This window comes from Vombatus ursinus, unplaced genomic scaffold (assembly GCF_900497805.2).
Source record: "Vombatus ursinus unplaced genomic scaffold, bare-nosed wombat genome assembly UNPS02010548.1, whole genome shotgun sequence".
NCBI classification, from domain to species: Eukaryota; Metazoa; Chordata; class Mammalia; order Diprotodontia; family Vombatidae; genus Vombatus; species Vombatus ursinus.
Genome location: NW_020950326.1, coordinates 6407357 through 6434125, shown reverse-complemented (window position 1 = coordinate 6434125; position 26769 = coordinate 6407357). Strand labels below are relative to the sequence as shown.

General features: G+C 33.6%; 1 protein-coding gene across 3 annotated transcripts in view; it reads right to left on the bottom strand.

The window, feature by feature from the left end:
• Positions 1-26769, bottom strand: part of PTPN4 (protein tyrosine phosphatase, non-receptor type 4) — a 235644-nt gene that overhangs the window by 74905 nt on the left and 133970 nt on the right. For all 3 annotated transcript variants that reach the window (XM_027854730.1, XM_027854728.1, XM_027854729.1), the window contains exons 6-11: positions 25084-25128; positions 23125-23177; positions 22601-22721; positions 19854-19941; positions 9603-9691; positions 5685-5748 (exon numbers count right to left, since the gene is read on the bottom strand). In XM_027854730.1, the coding sequence (XP_027710531.1) occupies positions 5685-5748; positions 9603-9691; positions 19854-19941; positions 22601-22721; positions 23125-23177; positions 25084-25128 (460 nt within the window). The remainder of the gene's footprint in view (positions 1-5684; positions 5749-9602; positions 9692-19853; positions 19942-22600; positions 22722-23124; positions 23178-25083; positions 25129-26769) is intronic.

The following is a 26769-nucleotide window of genomic DNA, read 5'->3' as shown; positions in this document are numbered from 1 at the left end:
CAGGCTTTAGGCTGGTGCGCTGTTGCTTATACTGGCCAATAAGTTAGCGTAAACCTTCTAAGACCTTTAGAATGAGTTTATTACCCACACAGCTGCCACACTGATTTTCCCAGAGCTTACCCTGACTTTGTTGGTAAGAATGCTCTCTGCTAAGTTCCATCAACTTCTGTGCAAATTTGGACTAGGTAGCGGAAATCATTTCCATTTTTCTTCAATTTTCTTTATCACTGCTCTATCTGATACCTCTTTCAGGTATCGTCTACAACATGAGTGGGAAAGCTAGATTCATTATTGACGTTCCATGTTGCTATCTTAATTTGAACTCATCCTAACCATATTCTTCATTGTCATCATGGTGTCTAATCCCTTGACTCTCTGCTATTCTACTAGTCCTTCACAAATGTTCTGACCTTACTTTCTTCCCTTCAGTCTTGGCTCTAAGGCTGACTACTTCAACCAGACATATCATTTCCTAGCCATTTCTACATTATCATAGCTGCACTCTAAGCCACTCTCTTTTTCCTTCTCATACTAGAATCTTGAACTATGCCCTTAGGATGGTGGGCTTTTATAGGTGAACTTTTGCCTTATCTTGACTGGAACTGAGTCTCTATGTCACTTCCCGGCCATTTCCAAACCATGCTATTCCTCTCTCCTTCTAGCTCCTGTCTTCCTCCACTAAAATATAAGTTCTTGACTTGTTTGCTTGCTTGTTTTCGTATCCCAAGTTTAATACAGTGTTTGATACATGCTTAAACGCTTTTCATCCATATTCATTCTAATGTGCTTCAGAGAATAAGTAGGGTTTGAATTATCTTGAGATAACTTTTTTGATCTAACAGTTACCAAAAAAGCTCTGACTTGACATTAATTTACAGCAATTAATTAATTATTCAGCAATTAATTTCTAAGAAATGAAAATTAAGTATTTGTTTTTGGCTATTAGATTGTGAATTTCATAAGAGCAATGATTGATATTCTTATTTTTTTATATTTTGACCAAGTACTAAATGAAGTATTCTAAACCTAGTAGGTACTTAACATGCATGTGAGGAATTATTAAGTACATCATGGCAAAAGATAGGAAGATAATATCAATTTGGATTTATTTGTATGATACTTAAAAGGTAGCAGAAATACTTTGTATACATTATCAATGTAGATCCTCACAACACACCTGTGAGGTCACAGGATAAAAGGAGCATAGAATTAGAGTTAGAAGGGACACTAAGTTAGATATCTAGTCTAATTCTTTTATATGACTTTTTTTAATTTAGAAAAAAAGTATTTAAATTCAGGCACCAATAATCATCAAGATAAGGAAGAAATTGAACTTCTACCACATCTAAGGTTTTGTTTTTTTAAAAACAAATATATGGGAGTATTAATCTAGGTATTAGTAGATATTCTTAATATTCATATATATCACTGCCTACCAATCTATCTTGCCTTCTCTTTTACCCCCATCTCTGAGTAAAAATCCTCCCTTATAATACATATGTATAGTCAAGAAAAACAAATCAAGATATTGGCCATGTATGAGAAACATGTCTTAAGTCCATCACCTCATAACCAAGAGTTATAAGATGTGTTTCATCAGAAGTCTCTTTAAATTAGGATAAGATTTTTTCTTTAATCAATGTTTTTAGGTCTTTCACAGATGTTTCTCTTCACATTATTTTGGTCAAAGTATAATTTGCTTTTCTGCTTCTAGTCACCTCACTTGTTCACTTCACACATATCTTTCCATATTTTTCTGAATTTATCATATTCCCCATTTCTTACCACACAATAATATTACACTGTATTCATGTATCATAATTTGTTCAGACATTCTGTAACTGATAAGTCCCTATTATTTCTAGCTTTCTGTCACGAAAAAACAGCTGCTAAAACATTCTTAAACATAGAAGGCTTTTCCTTCTGTCTCTGACCTCCTAGTGGTACATGTCTAATTGTAGTTTTGGTAGGTCAAAGGATATATATTAGTTAGTAACTTCTTATTTAAATTTCCAAACTCTTTTCCAGAATCAATTCTGGAACCAATTCCCAGCAGCACACTAGTGTGTCTATCCTCTCACAGCCTCTCTGACAATTACTATTTTCTTTTTTTTCCCCTTTAAATCATCTTTGCTTGTCTGATGTGAATGAGATGAAACCTCATACCAATACCCTCATTTTAAAGATAAGGAAACTGAGGCCTACAGATGTTCAAGGTTACATATTGAAATATGCAGAAACTGAGGTTCACAGAGATTAGCAACTTCCCTGTGGTTATATGACTAATAAGAATGGAGGTAGAACTTCCACCCAAGTATTTTCTGACCTCAAGAACAGCACGCTTTTTTATACTACAATGCAACCTTGATCTATCTATCGGCTGAAATAAGAAATTAATACACTAAAGGGAAACATCATGTTCTTTTAAAACTCATACTCTGGGGGACAGCTAGGTGGCACAGTGGATAGAGCACTGGCCCTGGAGTCAGGAGGACCTGAGTTCAAATCTAGCCTCAGACACATAACACTCACTAGTTATGTGACTCTGGGCAAGTCACTTAACCCCAATTGCCTTACCCCAAAAAAAAAAAACCCAAACAAAAAACCTCACTCTGATGCTGTAATAATGAGCCATGATTCCTGTAAGGATAGTATTGACCTAACATACGCAGAGTTGGTTTGTCCTTTAAGTTTTTCCCATTATTATCCATAAAATATGACTAATTGATAAAAACTGATAAAAAATTGAATATTTTTGGAAAATTTTTTATTAATTTATTTTGATTTATCAACAATCACTTCCATAATCTTTTGAGTTTTAAATTTTTCTCCCCTTTTCTCTCCCAAAGATGGCATGCAATCTGATATAGGCTATACATATCCATTCCTATTAAATATAAAAAATTGAATATTTTTGATAAATTTGATAAAAATTTAATATTCAAAAAATTGAATTAAAAATTGATAAAAAGACTGACCTTCTAGATGTGTTACATAACTCTAATTCTTATCTGATACCTTTTATCACAAAGTCCTTTCTTAGTTGTAATAAAAATTAGATCTCTTATTCTGAGCCTACCTGCATTAAAAGCAAGATAGGACAGGGCTGAGTTTCTTTGGAGAAGGGACCAGTCTAAGAACTGAGTGAAAGCAAGTGATCTGAATAAAGCAGAGCAAAGAAACTGATGCTATTAAGCATCATGTTAATGCCCTTTTAAAATAACCATGTAGATGTAACAATTTATATCCCTGAATGGGAAGGTAACCTCTTTATTTAAGGAATGTTATACAGTAACAGGCTAGTTAGGAAAACTCTGAACTGGAACCATATCAAAAAAAGGAAAAGGGTTTTTTTGTGTGTGTGCAGAAACAAAACCTCATGTCAATCAAATTACTATAATTAAAATTTAATTTTTATTATAGTTGTCAGCCATGTATGAGGCAGGTGACATTTAAAGGAATATCTGACTTTATCAATTTATTAATCAATTCCCTCTACTGGCAATGAATGCAACCCATCCATGCCCTTTTATTCTGAGTAAACTTTGTCTATGTTCTTGAATAGATGATAGATTTAAAGCTAGAAGGAAAGCTAAGAGGTTTTTTAATTAAAATTGCTCATTATACAGATGAGGAAGATGAGGCCTAGAGAGGTTAAAAGAACTTGCCTAAAGTCACAAAGGTAGTAAATGGCAGGAACAAGATTCAGATCAAGGTCTTCTGATTTCAAATATTTTCAATTGCTCTATCGTACCCCTCCTATATTCTCTGCCCCTTATAGTTAATTTCATCATTACAAAGATAGATCTGCCATAAAAAAATCCTTTGTGAAAATCTGTCCATTTTTTCCTTCATATTTTCACACCCAGGATGTGTATATATAAATCTCATAAAGAAAAACACATGAGTTGAGAGATAAATGATGTCTTCTGGGCCATCTCTTTGGGGTATTAATATAAGCTATGAATTCAAATGAATCTGTATTAAAAACTGATGTGGTCTTTGGCTTCTGTAACTTTGAGATTTCTTTTTTTTTTTTTTAAATTTTTAGGCAATTGGGGTTAAGTGATTTGCCCAGGGTCACACAGCTAGTAAGTGTCAACTGTTTGGTCTGAGGCTGGATCTGAACTGAGGTCTTCCTGACTTCAGAGCCGGTGCTCTATGCACTGCGCCACCTAGCTGCCCCTGGCTTATATAACTGAATGGAAAGGGAATCAAGTGTTTGCTGGCTAAGCTGATTTTTGAGCACTCCTTGATTAATTCTTGAGGGTAATGGTGACAATCAAGATCGCCATATATATGACTCATTCTATTTCCTATTTATAGGAGTATCACCATAGGTTATTTAAGTAGTTCAGGTTAAAACAATGACCTTTTCTCATTTTTTTCTAATTTGAGTTTAAATTTGACTTTTGCTTTATCTAGATGACACTCTAACAGTAAGATAGTTGATTTTGGTAGCCCTTCCACAATAATTTTTTTTTTCTATTAACACATAATCAAATTCATTTTTGTGTGTGATGTCATTCCATTTTTGCCATGTCTAGCACCTTCCAACTCTTTCTGGAAGAATGTATTTATGGTGTATAGATGTGAAGCTTCTGACCAGTCTACAAGTAGTTGGCCTCCTTCATTTCTCAAAACTGAGCCATTCTTTCCAATTTTTCATAGATCATAGATTTACAGCTAAAAGGGACCTCAGAATTAACCAAGACTAACTGCTTCACTTTCTAAAAGGGAAAATTAAGACTTAGAAAGAGAAAGACCTTGCCAAATGTCATAGATGCAGTAAATGGGACTGTCAGGATCTGAACCCAAGTCCTTTGACTCTAAAACCAGTGTTCTTTCTATTATCCTATGTGGTTTCCCATATGTTTACCTTCACATTAAAGGTAGGAAGTACACTTGACTTGGTTTGAAGAATTTTTTCAAGTTCTATATAGAATTTTTATCTTTCTTTACCACTTGTAACAGATATTAGCACACAAACTGCAATTTTCTTTCCAATGTTTCCTTTGACTCATGCTTATTACAAGTATGGCCAAGTGTCCCACAAAAAGACTGCTCTTTTTTGCCTCTGGGCACACAATGAAACCAATATGTCAATTCTTTGGTCGCTGTCTCTTAGAAAAAAACCTGTGAGGAATTCTTGCGTTTACTACATATGTGTAATTTCCCTTCTCCATCTCCCGTCCACTTTCTGTTTTTCATGAAAATATTAATATTGGTACAGTTTTGTTTTGTGCCCCCAAAAGTATATCAATTGTGTGGTCATTATATTTGGATTATCAACAGTAAATCTTTATAAATGGTCAAATAGCTGTCAATCTTAGCACACTCTGTCATTTTTAAGGACTTTTTATTGTTTTTATCTAGTCTGTAATTTCATTAGTATAAGGTGTACCCAATGAGGATCTTTAAAGTTATCTTTAAAGTAATAAATATCATGTCCTAACTAAAAGGAATCTTATCTGAAGTCACATATACTTGATATGATTTTAAAATGTGTCAGTACTTAAAATTTACACACAAATTCATTCAAAAGAAGTTACAGCAATGCAATTATATGAGCCTCTTCTACCGAGCAAAATGGGAAAAGTTTATAATATAAAAATGGTTACATTCCTCTCTAAAAATATATCATAATTTCTATGTTGATTTGACAAGATAAGATTGTTACTTACCAATTCTTTCCTAAGTTGAATAAAAAACTGCTTGCATTTAAATGAAATTTTTACAATCTTCAACCTATTAAAAAAAAATCAAACTGGAATATTCAAGACATATATGCCAAAAATGATTAAAACAAGAAAAGAACAGATTTATTCCATGACAATAACCACATCTATTCACAATACATTTTTTTTTTACAAATCATTAACTGTTTAGAAAGATGTTGCCAAAAAATTATTGACTGAAATTTTCCTATGACTTGAATAAAATATTACAGCAAATGAAAATAATTACTTGGTTAAGTTTATAATTGCATATAGACTGCTAAAATCATAAAGATTTAAATTTAATATTGCAATTTGAACAGAAGTTTGAACCAATTTCCAAAATATATTAGACTTTCTAAAATGCCCATGAGGTGATTCTAACAAATTCTAAATCACAAATGTTATCGAATATAAAGTTTGAGGTTTTATAGTTTACAGGATTAATACTTGGTCAATTTTTTTAAAAAATTAAACTTACATTTCAAAACCATTTTAATTTATTCTTAAACCACTTTTCCCCTAATGGACAACTTAAATGCAAAAAAACCCGTTCTTGCAGGTGCATACATATCTGTGATCTGAGATGTTTTTCAAAAGGACACAAAATGGAATCACCAGCAGTGGAAGACTCTGTCCCTTGTATTATAACACACAGCTATAAATGTCACTTAAATTTCTTTAAACTTCAATCTCTATAATAAGGAACTGAAAGGGTCCAATGTTACAGAAATCTAGCTTTGGGGGATCTTTAGCAAGTGACAGAAACAGACACACTGAAGGGAACATTAATTTTATATTAATAGTCAGTGTCTGTACTGCCAAAGGCCAGGACACTGGCAAATAACTTAAAGTTATCTTTGAAGGAAGCAAATGAAGTGAAATCTGCATAAAAAGAATTCTCTACTTTATGTTATTTTGGGGGGAGAACATTGCTATTTCCCCTTCAAATAAGAACTTTTTAGCTAAGGTTATAAATACATATAAGACATGGAATTCATAGCCGAAAAGAGATAGGTAGGTGACTGGGTCTGGAGTCAGGAAGACCTGAGTTCAAATCTGACCTCAGACACTAGCTGTGTGACCCTGGGCAAGTCACTTAATCTCTGTTTGCCTTAATCCATTGAAAAAGGAATGGCAAATCACTCCAGTATCTTAGCCAAGAGAATTCCATGGATAGTATGGTCCACAGTGTCACAAAGGGTCAGACACAACTGAACAACATACTTGTATATATGTATTTATATATGCTATGATGTACAGCAGAAACAGCTCTGTTCTATATATTTATATCTGTATCTATCTATCTATCTATCTATATATTTTTTTTAAAGTGAGGCAATCAGGGTTAAGTGACTTGCCCAAGGTCACACAGCTAGTATGTATCAAGTGTTTGGTCTGGGACCGCATTTGAACTCAGGTCCTCCTGACTTCAGGGCCGGTGCTCTATCCACTGTGCCACCAAGCTGCCCCAAAACAGCTCTGTTCTAAAAGGTCTGTATGTCCATCCACACATATACATGTATTCACATAGATGTTTTAGTTTTTGTGTTCTATCCTTTATGCTCTCCCTGCTGCCCCCCCCAAATTATAAACACCCAAGATTTATCCAGGAGTTAAAAAGCAACTTAAAGCTAACCTAGTTCAATTCCCTGATATTATTTTGTTTTACTGATGCTTTTTTCTGCTACTAATTTCCCAATACCATCCCCTTCCACCACTTTCCCTTTAAACAAAGGAAAACAATTAAGCAAAACCAAGTAACACAAAGGCTGTATTTGTTCAAGTATAGAACATTCTGCACTCAATGTGCCCACCAACCCCTATCCTATCTACCACCATGGAGAACAAGGAGTTGTATTTTTATCATTTTTTCTTAGTGTGTTATATAAATGTCAGTTATTGGTATTATTATTATTTAGCACTAACAAAAGATGCATCATGATTCAATATAATAAAATAAACTCCTTTGGAAGACTAAATGTTTTACATATACACGTATTACTATTTTACAAACGAAGATGGTACAATGCTTAATAAAATATTAATTCACTTAAAAGTGTTACTGAAATCATAATAGCTTGTCATCACGTATTTTCTTAATCAATGAATACCTATGTCTTTTCTTCTGATTCTAGATAACTGATTTTATTTGTGTAAAAGTTTTTCAATTCTCTACAGTCAGATTTTGTATTTTGTCTTTTATCATCTCCCTAATCCTATGTCTAATTATGAATTGCTCCCTCATTCCTATTTGGAAAAGAAATAATGTTCTACTCTCTAATTTTTAAATGGTATAAACTTTATATTTAGATTACATATCTACTTGAAATTTATTACAATATGGTATAAAATGCTGATGTAAATCTATTTTTCATCAGTTTCCTGAGGGAAAAAAAAGCATCCTTTGCCTACTAGTTTGTTCTATGTGTTATGTGTGTGTCACTGTGTGTTTATTTCTAGGTTGTGCTTATCTGCTCTATTCTACAATTTACTGATAAAAAGTTGGATGAAGGCAGATGATATGCTTATCAAATTTTTAGATAAAACAAATTTTAGGGAGAGATAGTTAACATACTGGATTACAATCAGGAATGAAAGAGATCTTGAGAGGCTAGATGACAAGCTGAATCAAATAAAACGAAAAAAAAAGGAGGGGTAGTGAGATAAAGTTTACATTTGGATTAAAAAAGGTTAACTACACAAGTATAAAATCATATATATATATATATATATATACACACACACACATATATATATGTATAGAGAAAGAGAGAGAGAAAGCTTAAAGGGAATGTAAATATGTAGTGTGTCTAGAAAATAGACCCAGTGCTTTCAGTGTATTATAAATGTAATAGCAGACAACAACAGTGCAGTGCTTGCAACCAAAAAGAAGCTACCTCAAATTTAATTTACATTAAGAGACAGTGTCAGATGTATCCATACACTTAAGAAACTTGTAACAGTTCCATTTTTTTTTTTTACTCTGGTCAAGCTGTATTAGCAATATCTTGTAACTAAGGGTACCACATTTTAGGGGGGAATGTGGACAAATTGGAGTATATCCAGAAAGAGATAACATAATGATGAGGGGCCTTATGAGAAGGAATGTAAGGAACTGGGGATGTTAGGCCTGGAAAAGAAAAGAGTTAGGGAAGGATATGTTAGTTGTCTTCAAGTATTTAAAAAACTTATGTGAAAGAGGGATTAGACTTGTTCTACTTACCCCAACCCCCGAAGGCAGAACTAGGACGAATGGGTTGAAGCTGCAGAGAGGAAGATTTAGGCATGAAGCAAGAAAAAATTTTCAACAATTAGAGCTACCCAAAAATAGAATGGGTTGCCTTGGTATGTATTGAATTCCTTTTCAACAGTCCTTCAAGATGAGATGAGTACCTGCTAGGGATGCAGTAGAAGGGATTTCTATGTAGGTAATGAATTGAAATAGACACTATCTGAGGTGCCTTCTGAACCTGGTGATTCTGTGAATGTGATCTTCCTCGTCCCTAATTGATGGCAGCAAACATATATGACTAAGATTGGCCAGTGTTGTGTATTGAGTTCACTGGATGTAACTGGATGTACCACAGGATATCGAGGAAAAATCTATAAAAATATAGTTGCAAAAAATTAGTCTATTTTGAGGAAAAATAAATGATTAAAAGGCAACCACAATAGCTAGACTGATGACAAGAAGCAGACTCAGTGGACATTTCAACTTTAGTCATGTTGGAAATTAAAAATGATTAAAAATGTAGTTAAACACAAGTTTCAACTGACAAGTAAGATTCAAATACTGGACAAAAAAAAATTAGGTGATTTTTTTGAAATCCAACAAACATCAGATACAAATGTAAAAGAAAAGGTATTAACAGAATTTCTTACCATGGAAAGGTGTTCATTCGTACCCTGTTCTTGTAAATTAGTATTCCTCCTGACATTACACCAATCATAATTTCATTATTACTTTGATCCTTTAAAAAAAGAATACAAAATATCACAAAAAGGAAATAATTATAGGATCAAATTTTACTTAACTGAAAGGGCTATTTTAAAGAGCAGTATAAAAGAAGTTATGTATATTATTTCTGGTTTAATAATTTGCTTCTAAATATTTTGCCTAAGTAGTACAGAAGGAACCAAAATGGCAAATGCAGAAAAATAAACAGCTATCTTTAATACTTAAAAATGGAAATTCTTGTTTCTAATACTCCAAGAGTAAAAATTATATGACTTTGGGATTACTCCAAATGGGGCTAACTAGGGTTAACTATTCAGAATTGAAAGGTGAATGCCAGAAGTCAAAGAATCTTCCATTGATACTATAGCCTCTAAGGAATGGTGAGGGAACACCAGAACTAAGCATTTCCTTCCCCATTTCTCTTCCCATCCCGATTATATGGCTTAATTGTGCAACACAGAGAATAAGGGAAAAGATCTCATTGCAAAAAAGTGCTGAATCACCTGGAAACAGTTATGATTCAATATCCATTAACCACATGATATCATGTAAAATATACCTCTACATTAGAAAAGTCTTGTGGAAAAAAATAAAAGAAAAAGAAAGAGAAAAAAGTATGCTACAATCTGCATTCTAAGTCCATCAGTTCTCTGTTTGGAGGTGGAGAGCATTTTTCTTCTAAGTCCTTTGGAACTTGAGTGGATTATTGTATTGATCAGAGTTACTAAGTCTTTCAGAGCTGATTAACTTTACAATATTGCTGTTGCTATGTAAATTATTCCCCTGGTTCTCTCCAATTCACTTTGAATCAGTTCATAAAAATCTTCCCAGGTTTTTCTGAATCTATTGCTTTCATCTCACAGCCAAACAGTATCTCATCACATTCATATTCCATATCATGTTCAGTCTTTCACCAACTGATGAGGATTTCCTTCAATTTCTTATTTTTTTGCCACCACAAAAAATGGTGCTATAAATATCTTTGCACATATGTTTCTTTTCCTTTTTTCTTTTTATCTCTTTGGGGCATATGCCTAGCAGTGGTATTACTGAGTCAAGGATATATAGAGTTTGCTAGCTTTTTGGACAGTTCCATATTGGAATAATTTCATATTGTTCTCTGAAAGGTTGGACCTCTTCACAACTCTACCAACAGTGCATTAGTGCACCTATTTTCCCATACCCCCTCCAGCATTTGTCATTTTCCTTTTCTGTCATCTTAGCCAATGTGATAGATGTGAGGTGGTACCTCAAAGTTGTTTTAATTTGCATTTCTCCAATCAATAGTATATAGAGCATTTTATCATATGACTACAGATAACTTTGATTTGTCTGAAAACTGCCTATTCATATCATTTGACCATTTATTAATTGGGGAATGACTTGTATTCTTATAGATTTGACTCAGTTCTTTATTTTAGAAATGAGGCTTTTATCAGAGACATTTGCTATAACATTTCCTCTCCAGTTTCTTCTATTTTTGGCTGCATTGGTTTGTGTGTGTAAAAAACTTCTTAATTTTATGTAAGCAAAATTACCCATTTTTACCTCCCATAAACCTCTCTATCCCTTGTTTGGTTTATGAACTCTTTGTGTAACTACAGATCTGACAGGCAATTTCTTCCACACTCCTCTAATTTGCTTTTGGTATCACCGTTTATGTCTAAATCATGTACTTATTTTGACCTCATCTTGGTATACAGTGTGAGATGTTGAGCTATGACTTCTTTCTGCTAGACTGCTTGCCAGTTTTCCCAGTAGTTTTTGGCAAATAATGAGTTCTTGCTCCAGTAGCTGGGATCTTTGGGTTTGTCAAACACTAGTCTACTATGCTCATTTGCCTTTGTATGTTGTGTACCTAATCTGTTCTACTGACCAGACTCTATTTCTTAGCTGGTACCAAATTATTTTGGCTATTATAGCTTTACAGTATAGTTTGAAATCTGGTACTGCTAGGTCACTTTCCTGTCCATTTTTTCTTTCCCACTAATTCTCTTGATATTCTTGACATTTTGATCCTCTAGATGAATTTTGTTATTTTTTCCTAGCTCTATAAAGTAATTTTTTGGCAGTTTGTTTGATATGACACTGAAAAAGTAAATTAATTGAGCTAGTATTGTCATCTTTATTATACTGGCTCAGCCTATCCACGAGCAATTAATACATTTCATATTATTTACATTTTCATTTGTACGAAGTGTTTTGTAACTGTGTTCATACTTGTGTGTGTCTTGGCTGGTAGACTCCCAAGTACTTTAAACTGTTCTCATTTATTTGGTGGCAACATACAGAAATGCTGATGATTATTTGGGTTTATTTTATACGCTGCAACTTTGTTGAAGTTGTTAATTGTTTTGATTGGTTTTTTAGTTAACTCTCTAGAGTTCTCTAGGTAAAACACTCTTATCATCTGCAAAAAGATAGTTTTCTTTTCTCATTGCCTAAGCTTCAATTTCTTTTTCTTGTCTTATTGTTATAGCTAGCTGTGACAGTTAGTACAATATTGTACAATATTGAATAACGATAATGAGGATGGACATCCTCGCTTCACCCCTGATATCTGTAAAGGTTTTTAATTTATCTTCATTGTAGATAATGTTTACTCTTAATCATTTTTTAAAAAGTTTCATTTATTCCTTTGTTTTCTAGTGTTTTTAATAAGACTGGGTGTTGAACTTTGTCAAAAGATTTTTCTGCATTTATTTAAATAATCATGACTTTTGTTGTTTTTGTTATTGATATGAGCAATTATGCTTATAGTTTTTTTCTAATATTGAAGCAGTCCTGCATTCCTAGCTTGGTCATAGTGTATGATCTTTGTGATACACTGTTGTAATCTCTTTGCTAGTATTTTATTTAAAATTCTTGCATTAATATTCATTTAGGAAATTGGTCTATCATTTTTCTTTTCTATTTCTGTTCTCCCTAATTTAGGTATCAAAACCATTATTTACGCCACAAAAGGAATTCAGGACCCCTTCTATACCTATTTTTCAAACAGTTTACACAGTATTGAAATTAATTGTTCTTTAAATGTTTGGTATAATTTGCTTGTAAATGCATCTAGTCTTGGGAGTTTTTTTTTTCTTTTGTGGAGCACATTACAAATAAAATTTTACTACTTCATGTGTGAAATCATAATCTTTTCTCTTTATTGTTGTCCTTACATGTTTGTCAATGGATATGAAATGTATAACTCATGAAAAAAAAATAGATGCATGGGAATAATGATAGGTAAGGGGGAAGCACATTAGAGACCAATGTTGACTTAGAATTGATCCAAACGGCTACATCAGCTCTGAAGCTATCAAATGGTACTATCATCTTGCCCACATTCCTCCAGCTTTAGAACAGTATTACATAAAAAAGCTTGACAATGCTTTGCTAAAATCCAGGGATATTGTATCTTCAGCATTTCTTTCGTCTACCAAGTCTTACTTAGTATGCTCCATCAAAAAAGAAAATGAGGTTAATATGACAGGACCTGTTCTATACTAAATTGTGGTAGGTCTCAAATGTTACAAACCATCTTTTGCATGAAAAACCTACAATTTTTACAGGAATTAATCTCACTGGACTACAGTTTGAAGTTTTTACCCTCTTCCTTCATTATAAAAAAGTTTGACATTCACTTTTCTGCAGCCTTGTGACACATTTCCATTCTCTGTGATTTTACAAAGATCACTAATGGTAGCTCAGCAAATTACAAGTTCCTGTAGCAACCCAGGATGTCACCTTGAACATCTTCCTGGGCCCTTTTTTTTTTTTTTTTTCAAAATGGGAGGGTTAAACTAGATTATCCCTAGAATTCTACTTGGCTTTAACTCTATATAAACTCAACTAGAACTTATCATCTAAATCCTAGGGAGCTGCCTGAAACACACAGAGGCTGATTTGTCCAAGGTCATATATCCAGTTAAGTGTTAGAAAGGATGCAGGTCTTTCTGACTCCCAGTCCAGCCTTATCTGCTATGTCATGATGCTGCCTCTCTTTGGCTTCATTAGGAAAAGTACAATGCTCAGGACTAAGGAGCTGGAAGTACTACTATATTTTGCTTGGGTCACACCACATCTGCAGTACTATTTTCAGTTCTGGGTTCTTTGTTTTAGGATGAACATTGATAGGCATGAGGACATTCAGAGGAGGGTGACCAGGACAGGAAAGGGCCTTGAGATAATGTCTTATGAGAATCAAATGAAGGAAGGATGTTTAGACTAGAGAATAAAGAACTTGGGAAGAAAGATATAGAAAATGTCTTTAAGTATTTGATGGGCTAACATATGGAAGTGGGATTAGACTCATTCTGCTTGGCTTTAAAGGGCACAACTAGGAAAAATGTGAGTAAATTACAAAGCAGCAATTTGCTTTGAAATAAATAAAAAAACTTCTGAATTAATAATTAAAACTATCTAAAAATGGAAGAGGATGCCTCAGAAGGCAGTGGGATCCTTGGTTAGAAATTTGTTGGAGATATTATAGAGGAAACTCTTGGTCTGGTTAGACTAGATGGCCACTGAGGTACCTAACACATCTGAGATTCTTTAAGTCTGTTATATAGAAGTTTATGTAATCCAGAACACATGGACATTCTGCTTTTCTGTTAAGGACATCAGCCTTCCTGGTTCTGGCCCGATTTAGTTTTCCACTGGCTAACAAGGATTAAAAATAAATTTTTCTCTTGGATATTGGATAGAGACAAGGAAGAAAGGGAAGAGCTGCTAAATTAAATATTATAGGGTGAGGGAAATGGAAAAAAAAAGGTTCTCAGGGAGATTATAATCTAGTTTGGAAACTAAGTTAGTATACAAGAAAGGATGCTAGAAATAAAAGATGGTAAAGTACTAAAACGCATTTTAAAAAACTTTAATATAGGGTTTTATTTTGCTTGTATGTTTTTTGTTTTTTTGGGGGTAAAAGAAGAGAAGCAAAGTAGTATGAAAGTAATGATGAGATTTGGGTTCTTTCTAGCTCTATTTCTGATTTTATAAGGCACCAAGGCCATAGAACCAACTAATCTCAGTCCTGTTTATCAGTTTCATGTGAGGATTCCTGTTAGTCCAGGTTCTGCTCCCAATCTTTCTGCTCCTTGCTTTCATCACTAACAGAAATAGTAATGGGTTACCAATGGCTACCAGGGGCAACATTACCAATGGTTACCAGGGGTTACCAGCAAGGAGTTAACTTTACAAATTTTAGGAGCAGAGGCTATCAGGACAGGAAAAAGGTGAGCAGAACAACTGATGATAAATGAAATGCTTGTGTAAAGACTGACTATCCTACAGAGAATTTTTTTTAATCCAATTTTATTTTATCTTTCCCATTAGCAATATTCCCCCAAAACAGGCAAGAAAAAGAAAGGGAAAAAAGGTTTCATTCTGTACCCTGAGTCTTTCAGTTATCCATCTGGAGGTGGATAATAGGATTTGTGTTCTTGTTGTGTCCCATCCCCTCCTAAGAGAATATAAGCTCCTTGAGAGCAGACTGTTTTACTAACGTCTCTGTGTACCTAGCACAATGGTTGGTACATATTAGACAATTAAATGCTTACTGAATGAAAAAATGCTAGAGACTTTAAAGTTTATTTGATTCTCTCTTTAATATGTCTAGTAGCACAGTATAATCATTCTTAAAGAACAAAAGCATTATGTAAGTTAATACTTTATCAAGTTTACTTAACATTTTATCTTCCACGGCAAACACTTTTTTCTGAATAAAAATGGAACTGAATATGAAAAGAATAATTTTGTTTTTAATATGATCTAATCAATTTATACTTAACCTAAGTACAACTGAGAATGTCTAGTGCATTTTGCCAAGTTTGAGAAAGCTTACTGAAGTTCATGAAGTCAAACAGTCATTGGGTATTTATTAAGCAACTACTATGTGCCAACTGCTAAGGATACATGTAGGAAGAATGAAATAAGCTTATATACTAATCGAGAGACAATAAATATTTACAGTATAAACATGAAGTTTATACATATACACAAAGTAGTTTTTAAATAAGGTACAAAGGGAGGAAGGGCACTAACAGTTGGGGGATCAGGAAAGGCTTCATGCAACAGGTGATGTCTGAGTTGTACCTTAAAATAACAAAGTGTTGCTATGAGGTAGAAGTAGGCAGGAACACATTCCAAGCATGATCATGTGCAAAGGCACAGAGATAGGAGACAGAGTGTCATGAGAGAATCCAGTTAGGGTGGGTTGCAGAATTCAGGATTTGAACTAATATCCAATGAGGCTGGCAAGGTAGGTTGAGGCCAAATTGTATGGGGATTTAAAAGTGAAACACAGGAATTTGTATTTTATCCTTTACAGCAATAGGAAGCCAATGGAGTTAGTTAAGTAGGGGAGTCACATGGTCAGAAACATTTTAAGAAAAATTCCTTTGGGAGTAGTGTGCAGGATGTACTGGAGTGGGAGAAGCCTAGTTGGGAGACTGTTACAATAAACTGGGTGAGAGGTAATGAGGGCTCTAAGGTGGTAGCCATGGAGAAGAGAGAGAGAGAGGGTCAAAGGAAAGAGATGATGTGAAGGTTGATATGGTAAGATTTGGCAACTTATAGCATATATGGCATATAGAAGAGTAAGCAGTTGAGAATAGTCTAAGATTATGAACCTGAGACACTGGAAGGATAGTAGTACCTTTGAAGGAAGTAGAGAAGTTTGGAAAAGGGGAGGGAGAATGATAATGAGTTCAATTTTAGACATGTTGAATTTAAGATGTCTCTGGAGACATTTGGTTTGACATGTTCAATATGCAATTAGTGATGTGGGGAAGAAGCACAGGGAAGAGACTGGGGTTGGACATATAGATCTGAGAGTTTTCTACACAGAGATGATAGTTAAACCCATGAGAGATAATAAGGTTGTTGAGAGTGTAGAAGGAGAAAAGGGCTTATGACAGAACCACAGTGAGGTTAGTGGTATGGCTAAGCCAGTAAAAGAAAGAGAAGGAATGGTCAGACAGGTAGGAAGTAAACCAGGAGAGTGCAGTGTCATGAAAATCTAGAGAAGAAAAAGTATAGAGGAGTAGAGACTAGTTAACAACAAGTAATAAGAAGACAGTAATAAAGATTAGTACACATTGACATTTATTAACAGCAAATATATTCCCTTAGTATTAGCCTTTAATAACAATCTACTCCTGCCCATCTGATGACAATACTGGATGATAATAATAGAGAGAAAGAGATGGCACCACATCTTCACTTCTGCCTCTTAGAATCCCTAGTGTCCTTCACCTTCAAGTGTCACATTCTAAATAAAGCCTTTCCTGATCCCACCTAGATGCTAATGCCTTCTCCCTACTTCTCCTCTAGCTAGAGGGCAGATTCCTTGATGAAAGGTATTATTCTACTTTTTTTGTTTTACTGTATCCCTAGAGCGTTTTATATTGTCTGGCAACATATTTATGTGTTTAATCAATGCCTCTTGATTGATTAAAGGAATTCAAGAATTCTGAGAGGTGGAAATGAGGAAGGAATGTATTTATAAGCTTAGAAGAATTATAAACTATTAATTTCTATGAATTACTATTTCAACCTTCCAGATTTTTACTTTTTTCATAATGAAGGCAGATAGTAAAACTTTCTTACTTGTACTCATTTACTTTTCATATTTGCTGGAACCAAGACAGCTTTCTCTTTGCATATTCATTCTTACCACAACTACACTGTTGCTACTGAGTTCTTTATCTTGATGACTGGCTGATTATGATCTCATTTTTGGAATTTCTCTCACCATGTCTTTTTCACATAAAAGTTACTCAGTTCACTGACATCATTTTTCTTCAAGTTGACTAGATAAGTTTTTGAATGATTGACTCAGATTTAACTTTCACATTCAAAGCCCAGCCTCTCACTTTGAAATTTAATCTCCTTTGATCTTGTGATTTAGATGAAAATAAATCATATTATACATCATGGTAATATTCCAAAAATGTATTTTATAAAACTACTTTATATTGCTTCATCCTAAAGAATAAAAAATAATGTACTTAATAAATAAGCAAGAGTTTCAGGGGTATCATTCAAGTTATAAATTCAAAACCAACACATGACTTCATGTTCTCTTAAAGATCCAAAAATATTTCATGAAAACTGCTGAGGTCTGAAACTATGATTACTTCATTGCCTTAATTTATGACAGTTATTTAGAATTCAGAGGATTTCCCAAATGAAAACCTTTTAAAAAGTATATTTCTAACTTTACTTTCAATTTTATTAAAATAAAAAGTAAACAATATCTAGTCACACAAATGTTAACCACTATGTATGCCATATCTCAACAAATTCTCAAGAGTTGATTAAAAACAAGAGAATATGGCTAAAGGAAAAGGAGATAGCCCCACATGAAAGTTCCATGATTTTAACACTATGTAATTCCCTTACCAACACAGATTTCAACTCCTGTACTTCTTACCATCTATGTGATTGTTGCTCATGCTCTCCCATAAATGTTTTATGCCACTTCTTTTCCTTAGTAACATCCTATACCCTGTAGGTACCTTTCTGTTATCCCTTAAATTATCTGTAATTTTAAGTCCTCTGAGATCAGACACATAATAGCAGTGGCAGAATATTCTAGAGGGAGTATAACATCAGTGATGCACTTGGAGTCTGGAGACTTAAGATCTATTACTACCTTTTATATTCACTAGCCGAGTGATTCTTATTGTACTAGTATTAAAAAGCTGAACTCTTGCCAGTTTCCCCATTTCCATTCAGTACAATCTCCTTCTAACTCCATTCCAATTCTAGCTAATTGTCAAACTGTAGTGTTTGTTCAAGATTACACAAACCAATGGACTAATGTGAAGGTTGAGTTACAATCTTGGCAGGACACAATTTTCATCCACTAAGTTTTTCTCAGGCTAGATGACCATTTCTTTCATGTGACTAGTAGTATTACAAAGGAAGCTTTGTAGTGATTCCAAGCAACTAGTTTGATGTTAATTATAAACAGCATCTGCAGAATCTCACTATAAATTAGAAATCCTTCTTTTATTAGGATCTTATAAAGGACATCTTCCATAACAATCACAACTTATTTCCCTATTTAACACTTTTCTTGATTTCAAGATCTTGACATAATATCTTCCTGTGGTAGAGTCTTAAAATTCTGACATATGGGAGAGAGCGCACCTTATCTGATAAGAGATTTCAAAGCTAAATTTTTCTACAAAATAAAACTTTATTAAAAATCAATAGAAAAAGGGGCATCTAGGTGGCGCAATGGATAGAGCACCAGCCCTGAAGTCAGGAGGACCTGAGTTCAAATCTGGATTCAGACACTTGACATCTACTAGCTGTGTGACCCTGGGCAAGTCACTTAACCCCACTGCCTAGTAAACAAAACAAAACAATAAAATCAACAGAAAACAATGGAATGTGATTATGAGTCTCCATAGCTCTGCCACTAGACCTCAAATCTGTTTCTTAAAGAGGGAGATGAATGAACTTTATGAAAGGAATCTGACAGATGTGTACTAGTAGACTTGTGGGGAAGAGACCATAGGTTTGAGAAAGAAGCAAAAGTTAACATAAGGAAAAAGGAAAGAAGGAGTTAGAATACATGTGGCAGGGAGGCTATATTTAATTTTTAGATATAACCAAGTCAAAAAAAATCTTATTCTTCTGCAAAATGTAGATAATTTGGAATTCATCTGATATATTAGTTAAGTACAGCAAACAAAAAGAATAACCATATGGACCTAAATGAGAAGAGTTGAATGCATAGAATCATAAAACAGATCTCAAAGATCATCTCTAATCTCACATCTTTCAATTTAAGATTATTACATTAAAATTACTGACAAAGTTTTCAGCATTGTATGCCTCAGGAAAGTATACAGAAAAGGAAGAATTAAATCTATCTGAAAAAAAAATGTTTCTACAATCTTTTCAGATTGAGTTTTTGTTTATCATGGAAGAAATGAACTTTCTCTTGTCTGCTTCAGCGGGTATTACATTTGAAGCTCATGTCAAAACCAATGCTAAACGGAATAAAAACACATGCATACGACAAGTAAAATGTTCAATGCAAGTACTCTGAACACTTTAATGTTATCCTCTGACAAAAAAATTTATTTTTTTCCTACTAATATAAAAAAAATCTTTAGACTAAATAAAGAAGTGTAACTTAAGAATATTAATATTTCATCCTCACTTACCCTTGCATAGTGCAATTCAACTCCATATAGTTCTAAGGTTCGAGCTGTGTTGAGATAATTGAATTCTGCTTCTGCAGGAGATAAGCCTCTGTAAGAACAACACTAGATTAAAAATCAGCTAAGTCTCAAATATAGATATGCTTTGTATATATGATATTTTCCAAGAAATTTAAAAATGCCTTGATACTTAAAATTTATTTGAGCCTCCTATGATTATCATTTAATGACAAATTTAATCTTGTATAGAACGAAACTACACTCATCCTAATGTGAAAATCTCAACTACTGGAACACTTAAGAACCAGGAAGGTTTTTGTTGTTGTTTTTTAAAAGGCCTTGGCTGCTAAAATACCTAGCTTCAATATAAGTTAAAGAACAGTAAGGGCCATTACTGTGTTTTAGGCACTCACAGCCATGGATCTATTAGAGCGAGAAAAGACCTCAGAAGCCATTTAGCCCAACACCCTTATTTTACAGATAAAGAAACTGAGATCCAGAAAGATTAAATGACTTGCCTGTGGTCACATAGGCAGTGAACATCAGAGACAGAATTTACAAAGAAATAGTCAAGTTAAAATGAGGGTGTATGGAATAAAAGAAAACAATGCCTTAAAACTATGCCACTGTGGATTTCCATTCAGAGATTATATGTAATTTTAGCAACCCTAATTATCAGATGCTTCAATCAACAGCATATTAAAAGCCATAAACTAGGAAGGAAAATGCATAGAGGCAGAAACAAGGATAAATGACAACTGACAGGCACCTTCCAAGGAAGGATATAAGGAAAATTAATATATCATAGTACTGTATAACGACTAAAGGGTCATAAAGATGATCTTGAATCTTCAAGAAAAATCCTATCTTAGAAAGATTTCAGTTCAAATGATTAAGAAATTTTTAATGGGCACATAAGCTTCATTTACCTGAAAAATGCACTTATATCAGATTTACTGACAATGTCTAAATATATTAAGTAGACAACTATTTCAAAAATATCTTCCCAAAAATCAAGTAATTAAAAAAATACTTTAGCGTCTACTTTTAGTGTCCACCCAACTATATAAACCTTTTTGAGACTTTACATTTTTACGAAATTCTAAAAATCAGGTGTATTAAAAAATCTATACATTTGTATTTGTCAAGTTATCTAAAAGTTATTTTTCTACGTAGGGCTGTCTTTGAAACATTTTTTTTTTCTTTTTTAAGGCAATTGGGGTTAAGTGACTTGCCCAGGGTCTCACAGCTAGTAAGTGTCAAGTGTCTGGTTTAAGGTCGGATTTGAACTCAGGTCCTCCTGACTTCAGGGCCGGTGCTCTATCCACTGTGCCACCAGCTGCCCCCTAGACTGTCTTTTAGAATACAAATTTCTGAACAGGACAACACCAAGTGTCCAGAAAGAACTTATCCATTATATTTTTTTCATCCCATGGATGTACATATGGTACTATAGATAGCAAAATATGTATTTATATTGTTTAACATATATAATATATTATATAAAATATAGATTTAGCAAAGCGATAGAGGGTTACTTTTCTTAGTTCTCCCATTAGTCTTACATTGCTTGCTTGCTATCATATACAAAAATGAAACAACAATACACAATTTGATTTTAAATTATAGCTTAACCAAAAAAAACATTTATGCAACAATAGTTAAGTGTCACAAATATTTTACTTGAAAATCTACAAAGATAACATGCAGTGAAAATTATATCTTAAAAAAAATAATGTTACTTATAAATTTAGCATCACTTAATATTTTTTTTCTTTATTTTCTTCTTGGTTCTGTAAAAAAGAAAACCAAGAACTTGCAAATAACTGCTAATGAGGAATGATATGAAATGTCCATTATATTCCATCATACTTTGTTAAGAGTATATATAAATATTTGAAGTAAATGATGCATTTATTTAAAAACTATCAACTTTAAACTGCGTAAAAGAATATTTTTGTTTAAATAAAGCTGGTATGTTAGAAGTGATGTTGGATTTGTTTTATCACTTCTCAAATGATGCCTCATTTTATTTCCAGTTCTTTCCTAAAACAAAAGTGTTACCATAAATATTTGTACATATAGGTCTTTCCCCTTTTTGAAAAAGTCTTTTTGGGGAAGAGTATGAATGGTTTAGTGACATTTTAGATTAAGCTTCAAATTGATTTCCAGGAAGCTTGGAGCATTCCACAGGTCTAGCAACAGTGCAATGGTAGGCCTGCTCTCCCACAGCCTTTCTCATAATTGTGTTTATCCTCTTTGGCCATCTGCATCATTCTGACAGGTATAAGGCTTAATCTCAGTTGTTTTAACTTACAATTTCTTTTAATATTAGTGATTTGGAGCATTTTTCCATTTGGTTATTGATATCTTGCATTTCTTCTTTTTCTAAACTGCTTATTCATACCTTTTTCTAATTGGAAATGGCTCTTTTTCATATATATTTGAATCAATTACCTACATATCTGAGGTATCAATCCTTTGTCATAAATTTATTAAAAATACTTTAAAAAAAAGTTAGCTGTTTCCCTTCTAAATTTAACTGCATTTATTTTGTGCATTTATTTTCAATTTTATACAAATTGCCTGTTTTATCTCTATTAGCATTCTTTTTTAAATGGTGACATTTTAAATAATGTGTACAAACTCAACAGATTTTAAAGTATCTGTGCAGCACCATAATAACTGTAGTTAATAAAAAGACACAAATTACTCCGATTTCACTAAATAAGTACAAATTCTAAACTTACATATGTTGCTGATGCAATTTTGTGATTTCTTTTTCAAAGTCTGGAGGCTGACCAGGGATGAAAGAATAATCAGAGAGGTAGCCTGGCAAGTTTTCTGAATGGTCGTAGTCTCCCAATTCAGCTGCCAAAAGAAAATACTCACATTTTAATTTAGAGATGAATCTCTTATTTAATACAACTATATAGGAATTAAAATAATTTTTGTAAGGAAAAAAATTTCACTATGGCAAATAACAAGTATCTGTCCATGTTATTCTTCAACCTACATTTTACCTTAATCTTAAGGTATATTTCACTGGTTTTCGTATTGAAAAATCTGTTGGGTTTTTTTAATAGGGTAATGATTTTGTAGGACACTAAGAACATAAAATGAATCAATGAAAAACATTCATTAAGTGCTTACTATGAATAAAATATTGGGAACCTAATACACATGAGACAAAGGGAAAAAAACACAACTATGTATTATTTTCTAGTTTGGGAGACTGAAAAATGTTAGGTAAATATATGATTACAATACTTACACTGAATAGCAAAGGAAGCCAAAAGGGCAGCAGTATTATAAGGACAGGGCAATCTGATAAAAGGAGAAGATATTTATTACAATCTTTTAAAAATCCTCACAGTATTTATATTTCTATTTCAAAATACTGATTTGAATTTCGAGAGACTCAGTCTTTAATTTTTAGCTTCAAAACAAGAATACTTTCTTAAGACTCTTTGGTAAAATCCATATTGTGCTTTCCTCATCTCTTTCTAAATGTGAACTTCTGAAGACAATAACCACACCATTGTGCATGTAAGGTTGCCAAGTGGCTAGCATTAGATCAGTCTAGCTTGAATGTTATCAAAGATGATGGGAGGCACTCTTAATAAAGTGTCATAGTTTGGTCTTTTAAAATTTTGGTAATGCTTTTTCTGTCGCAGGTAGCAGGCAGTATGTGCATTATTTATTCTGTTATAACATTTTTATACTGGTGCAGTGGACAAGAGGGATGGATTTGAAGTTGGCAAGGCCTGGGTTTGATTTTGGTGTCAGATACTTAATAGCTGCAAGATCCTGGGCAAGTTGATTAACATCTCTTATCCCCAGTCTCACCTATAAAATGGGGATGTGAATAGCACCTACTTGACAGTTTTGCTGTGGGGGGAAGGGGTCGTCAAACAAGATCAAATAATCAACTAATAAAATCTAGTAAGCACCTATTATGTTCTAGCTAGGCAAAGTGGTCAGTGCTGGAGATAAAGATCTAAAAAAAATGAAACAATTTCTACTCTCAAACAGCTTACATTCTAACAGGGGTGACAACATCCATCCTTCCATTTCTCTATCTATTCATCCACACACATCCATACATATAAGCATATAAAGAATACATACAAATTAGGTGGGCATTAGAAGTTGGGGGAGGAATCAAAAAAGGCTTTGTACAGAAGGTTATTCTTGAAGGAAGAGATGGCTTCTGGGAAGTAGTGGTAAAGAAGGAACGTATTCCAGGGATAGGAGATGGTCAGCACAAAGACAAGGAGATAGGAAATGGAGTACTTGGGAGATGAAGCCATTATCACTGGACCACAGAGTGTGAGAAGAATAATGTACAATGAGATTAGAAAGATAAGGTGGAGCCAGGTTGTGGAGGGCTTTAATAGCCAAATAGACTAGTTTATATTTGATCTCAAGGAGCAAGTGGAATTCACTGAGTAGAGGACAAATATGGTTAAGATGTGTGTTTGAGGAAATCAGTTTGGTAGATTTATGGAGGATGCCCTACAGTGGTGAGAGACTTGAGATAGGGAAACCAATTAAAAGGCTGCTGAAATAAACAGGAGATGGGTGATGAGTGCATGAACTAGGGTGGTGGTCATATAAATAAAGAGAAGGAGTGAAAGGAAGAACTTAAAATTTGGTAACTGACTAGATATGTGGGGTGAGGGAGAATGAGGAATTGAGGACAGTAACTAGGTTATAAAGTTGGGACAATGGAAGTGTGGTACTTTCAAAAAATAGGAAAGTTTGGTAGAGGGGATAGGTTTTGGAAAGAAAAAAATGATTTGGTTTAAGACATGTTGAGTTTGAGGTAATTCTCGAACATCTAGTTGAAAATGTCTAATAGGAAGTTGGTGATATTGGACTAGAATTCAATGGACAGAATAAGGCTGTATAGAAAGATGTGTTATCTGCATAGAGATAATTATTAAAAACCATGGGAATTGGTGACATTAATGAGAAAGAGTGTGGAGAGTGAAGAGAAGAAAGTGTCATAGAGAATCTGGACAGAGATAATGTATATAAATCACTTTGCAAACTTTAAAACCCTACAGAAACATCAACTATTTTTAAATTAAAGAGAGGAACAGAATAATATTTAAGATTTTGCATTCTGATAAATTTTAAACATAAAACTATAGATGTCAGAATACTTATGTAACTAATCAGAAAATTTAAAAAAATAATTTTACCACAGGATTCAAACACAGCTTACCTTCCAGTAAGAATGTCTTGTTTAATTTGCAAAAAATACTGGTATCTTTAAAAAGAAAAAGAGAAAATGACAAACTAACAACATATAATTAATGAAAAAGGCAACTTTTTATTTCAAAGTACATTTACTCTAACAAACAAAATTAAAATAAAAATTAATCATTTGGCTTTTTAATCTTACATATTGAGATCTGCATACATACATTAACAAAATATTAAAACCATATTGGGTAACTGTGGGAAATTTATTCTGACAGACCACTAAGTTTAATGTAAAGAAAGAAAATGTTTTCTTGAAAAGCTCCCTGGAAAGTAAAACTTTACACACTGAAGCATAGACTCCTACGAACTTCCATCATAAAACTGAAAAAAATTTCAAAAGCGTTGCCAATAGGGGACAATGGTAGGGATAAATGACATGGGGTTAATGGCTCCCCAGGTAAGGTACAAGATTTAGAGAATACTGTACACAGCAAGAGAGAACTAAAGTGCCAGATGTGGCAATATATTAGTCAGAAAATCATAGATAATTGGCATCATTTCTTTTGCAGAGAGAAAGAGGACTTGAAGAGCTAAGCAAGGAAGCTTATATTTTATCCTATAAGCAAGAGAAAGCCACTGGGGTTGGTTGAATATGAGTCACATGGTCAGATTGGCAAAATCACTTTGGTAGCAGCATGCAGGGTTACCTAGAGTGGGAAATGACTTGAGGCAGAGACATTCTTTAGGAGGCTGTTGATACAGCTTAGGAGAGATGTGATGAGGAAGTGAATGAAGGGGGAAGGAGCTGTGTGAATGGAGAAAAGGGATTTGATGCGAGAGAGTTGACAGTTCTACTGTTCTGTAAAGCTGGTCCTCTGTGACATCATTCTAACTTCCAAAATAGGTTACTGTGATGTCACAGTGTTTAAGATTTTCAGGAAGTAATAAATAGAAGAGTAAACTCTAATAATATTTACTGTGTATGTAACATCTTTGTAGAAAAATGAAGAGAAACTTGTCTAATACTTTTAATTTATTTAATTTTTCAACTAAGGTTTAATGTACAAAAATTATCCACTTTCTCATTCTAATTAGGACAATTTTATTTTGTTTTTATCAGGCCAAACTTTTCCCCAGTAATTAAACACAGATGTTCTTAGTGAGAGTCAATTTTTGGGTTAAGAGTTGAATATTCATCTACACCTCTAATAAACAGTAGTAAAATGTTCTATCTATACATGAGATGGAGACGAAGTGTCACTGTGGCGAGGGTCCTTATGGTTAGGAAGACAAGTTGAAGTTCACTCAATGATGCAACTGAGTATGTGAATGTACTGTTTTTAAGTCGTTTTTCAGATTGTGTCCAACTCTTTGTGTCCCCATTTGGGGTTTTCTTGGCAAAGATACTGGACTGATTTGCCATTTCCTTCTCTAGCTCATTTTACAGAGGAAGTAAAGCAAAAAGGGTTAACCAACTTGCCCAGAGTCATACAGCCCTGAGGCTGGATCTGAACTCAAGAAGATGAGTTCCAAGTCCAGTGCTCTATCCACTGTGCCACTTAGCTATTTGACTATAAGCAAATCACTTAACAAATCCACGTCCCTAGGCAATGCTCTAAGGCTCTAATTTAACAGACTAGTCGAGGATTTGCACAAGTTAGAGGGAGTTTTCACATTCAAAGTTTCTCACACTGATGAAATCACA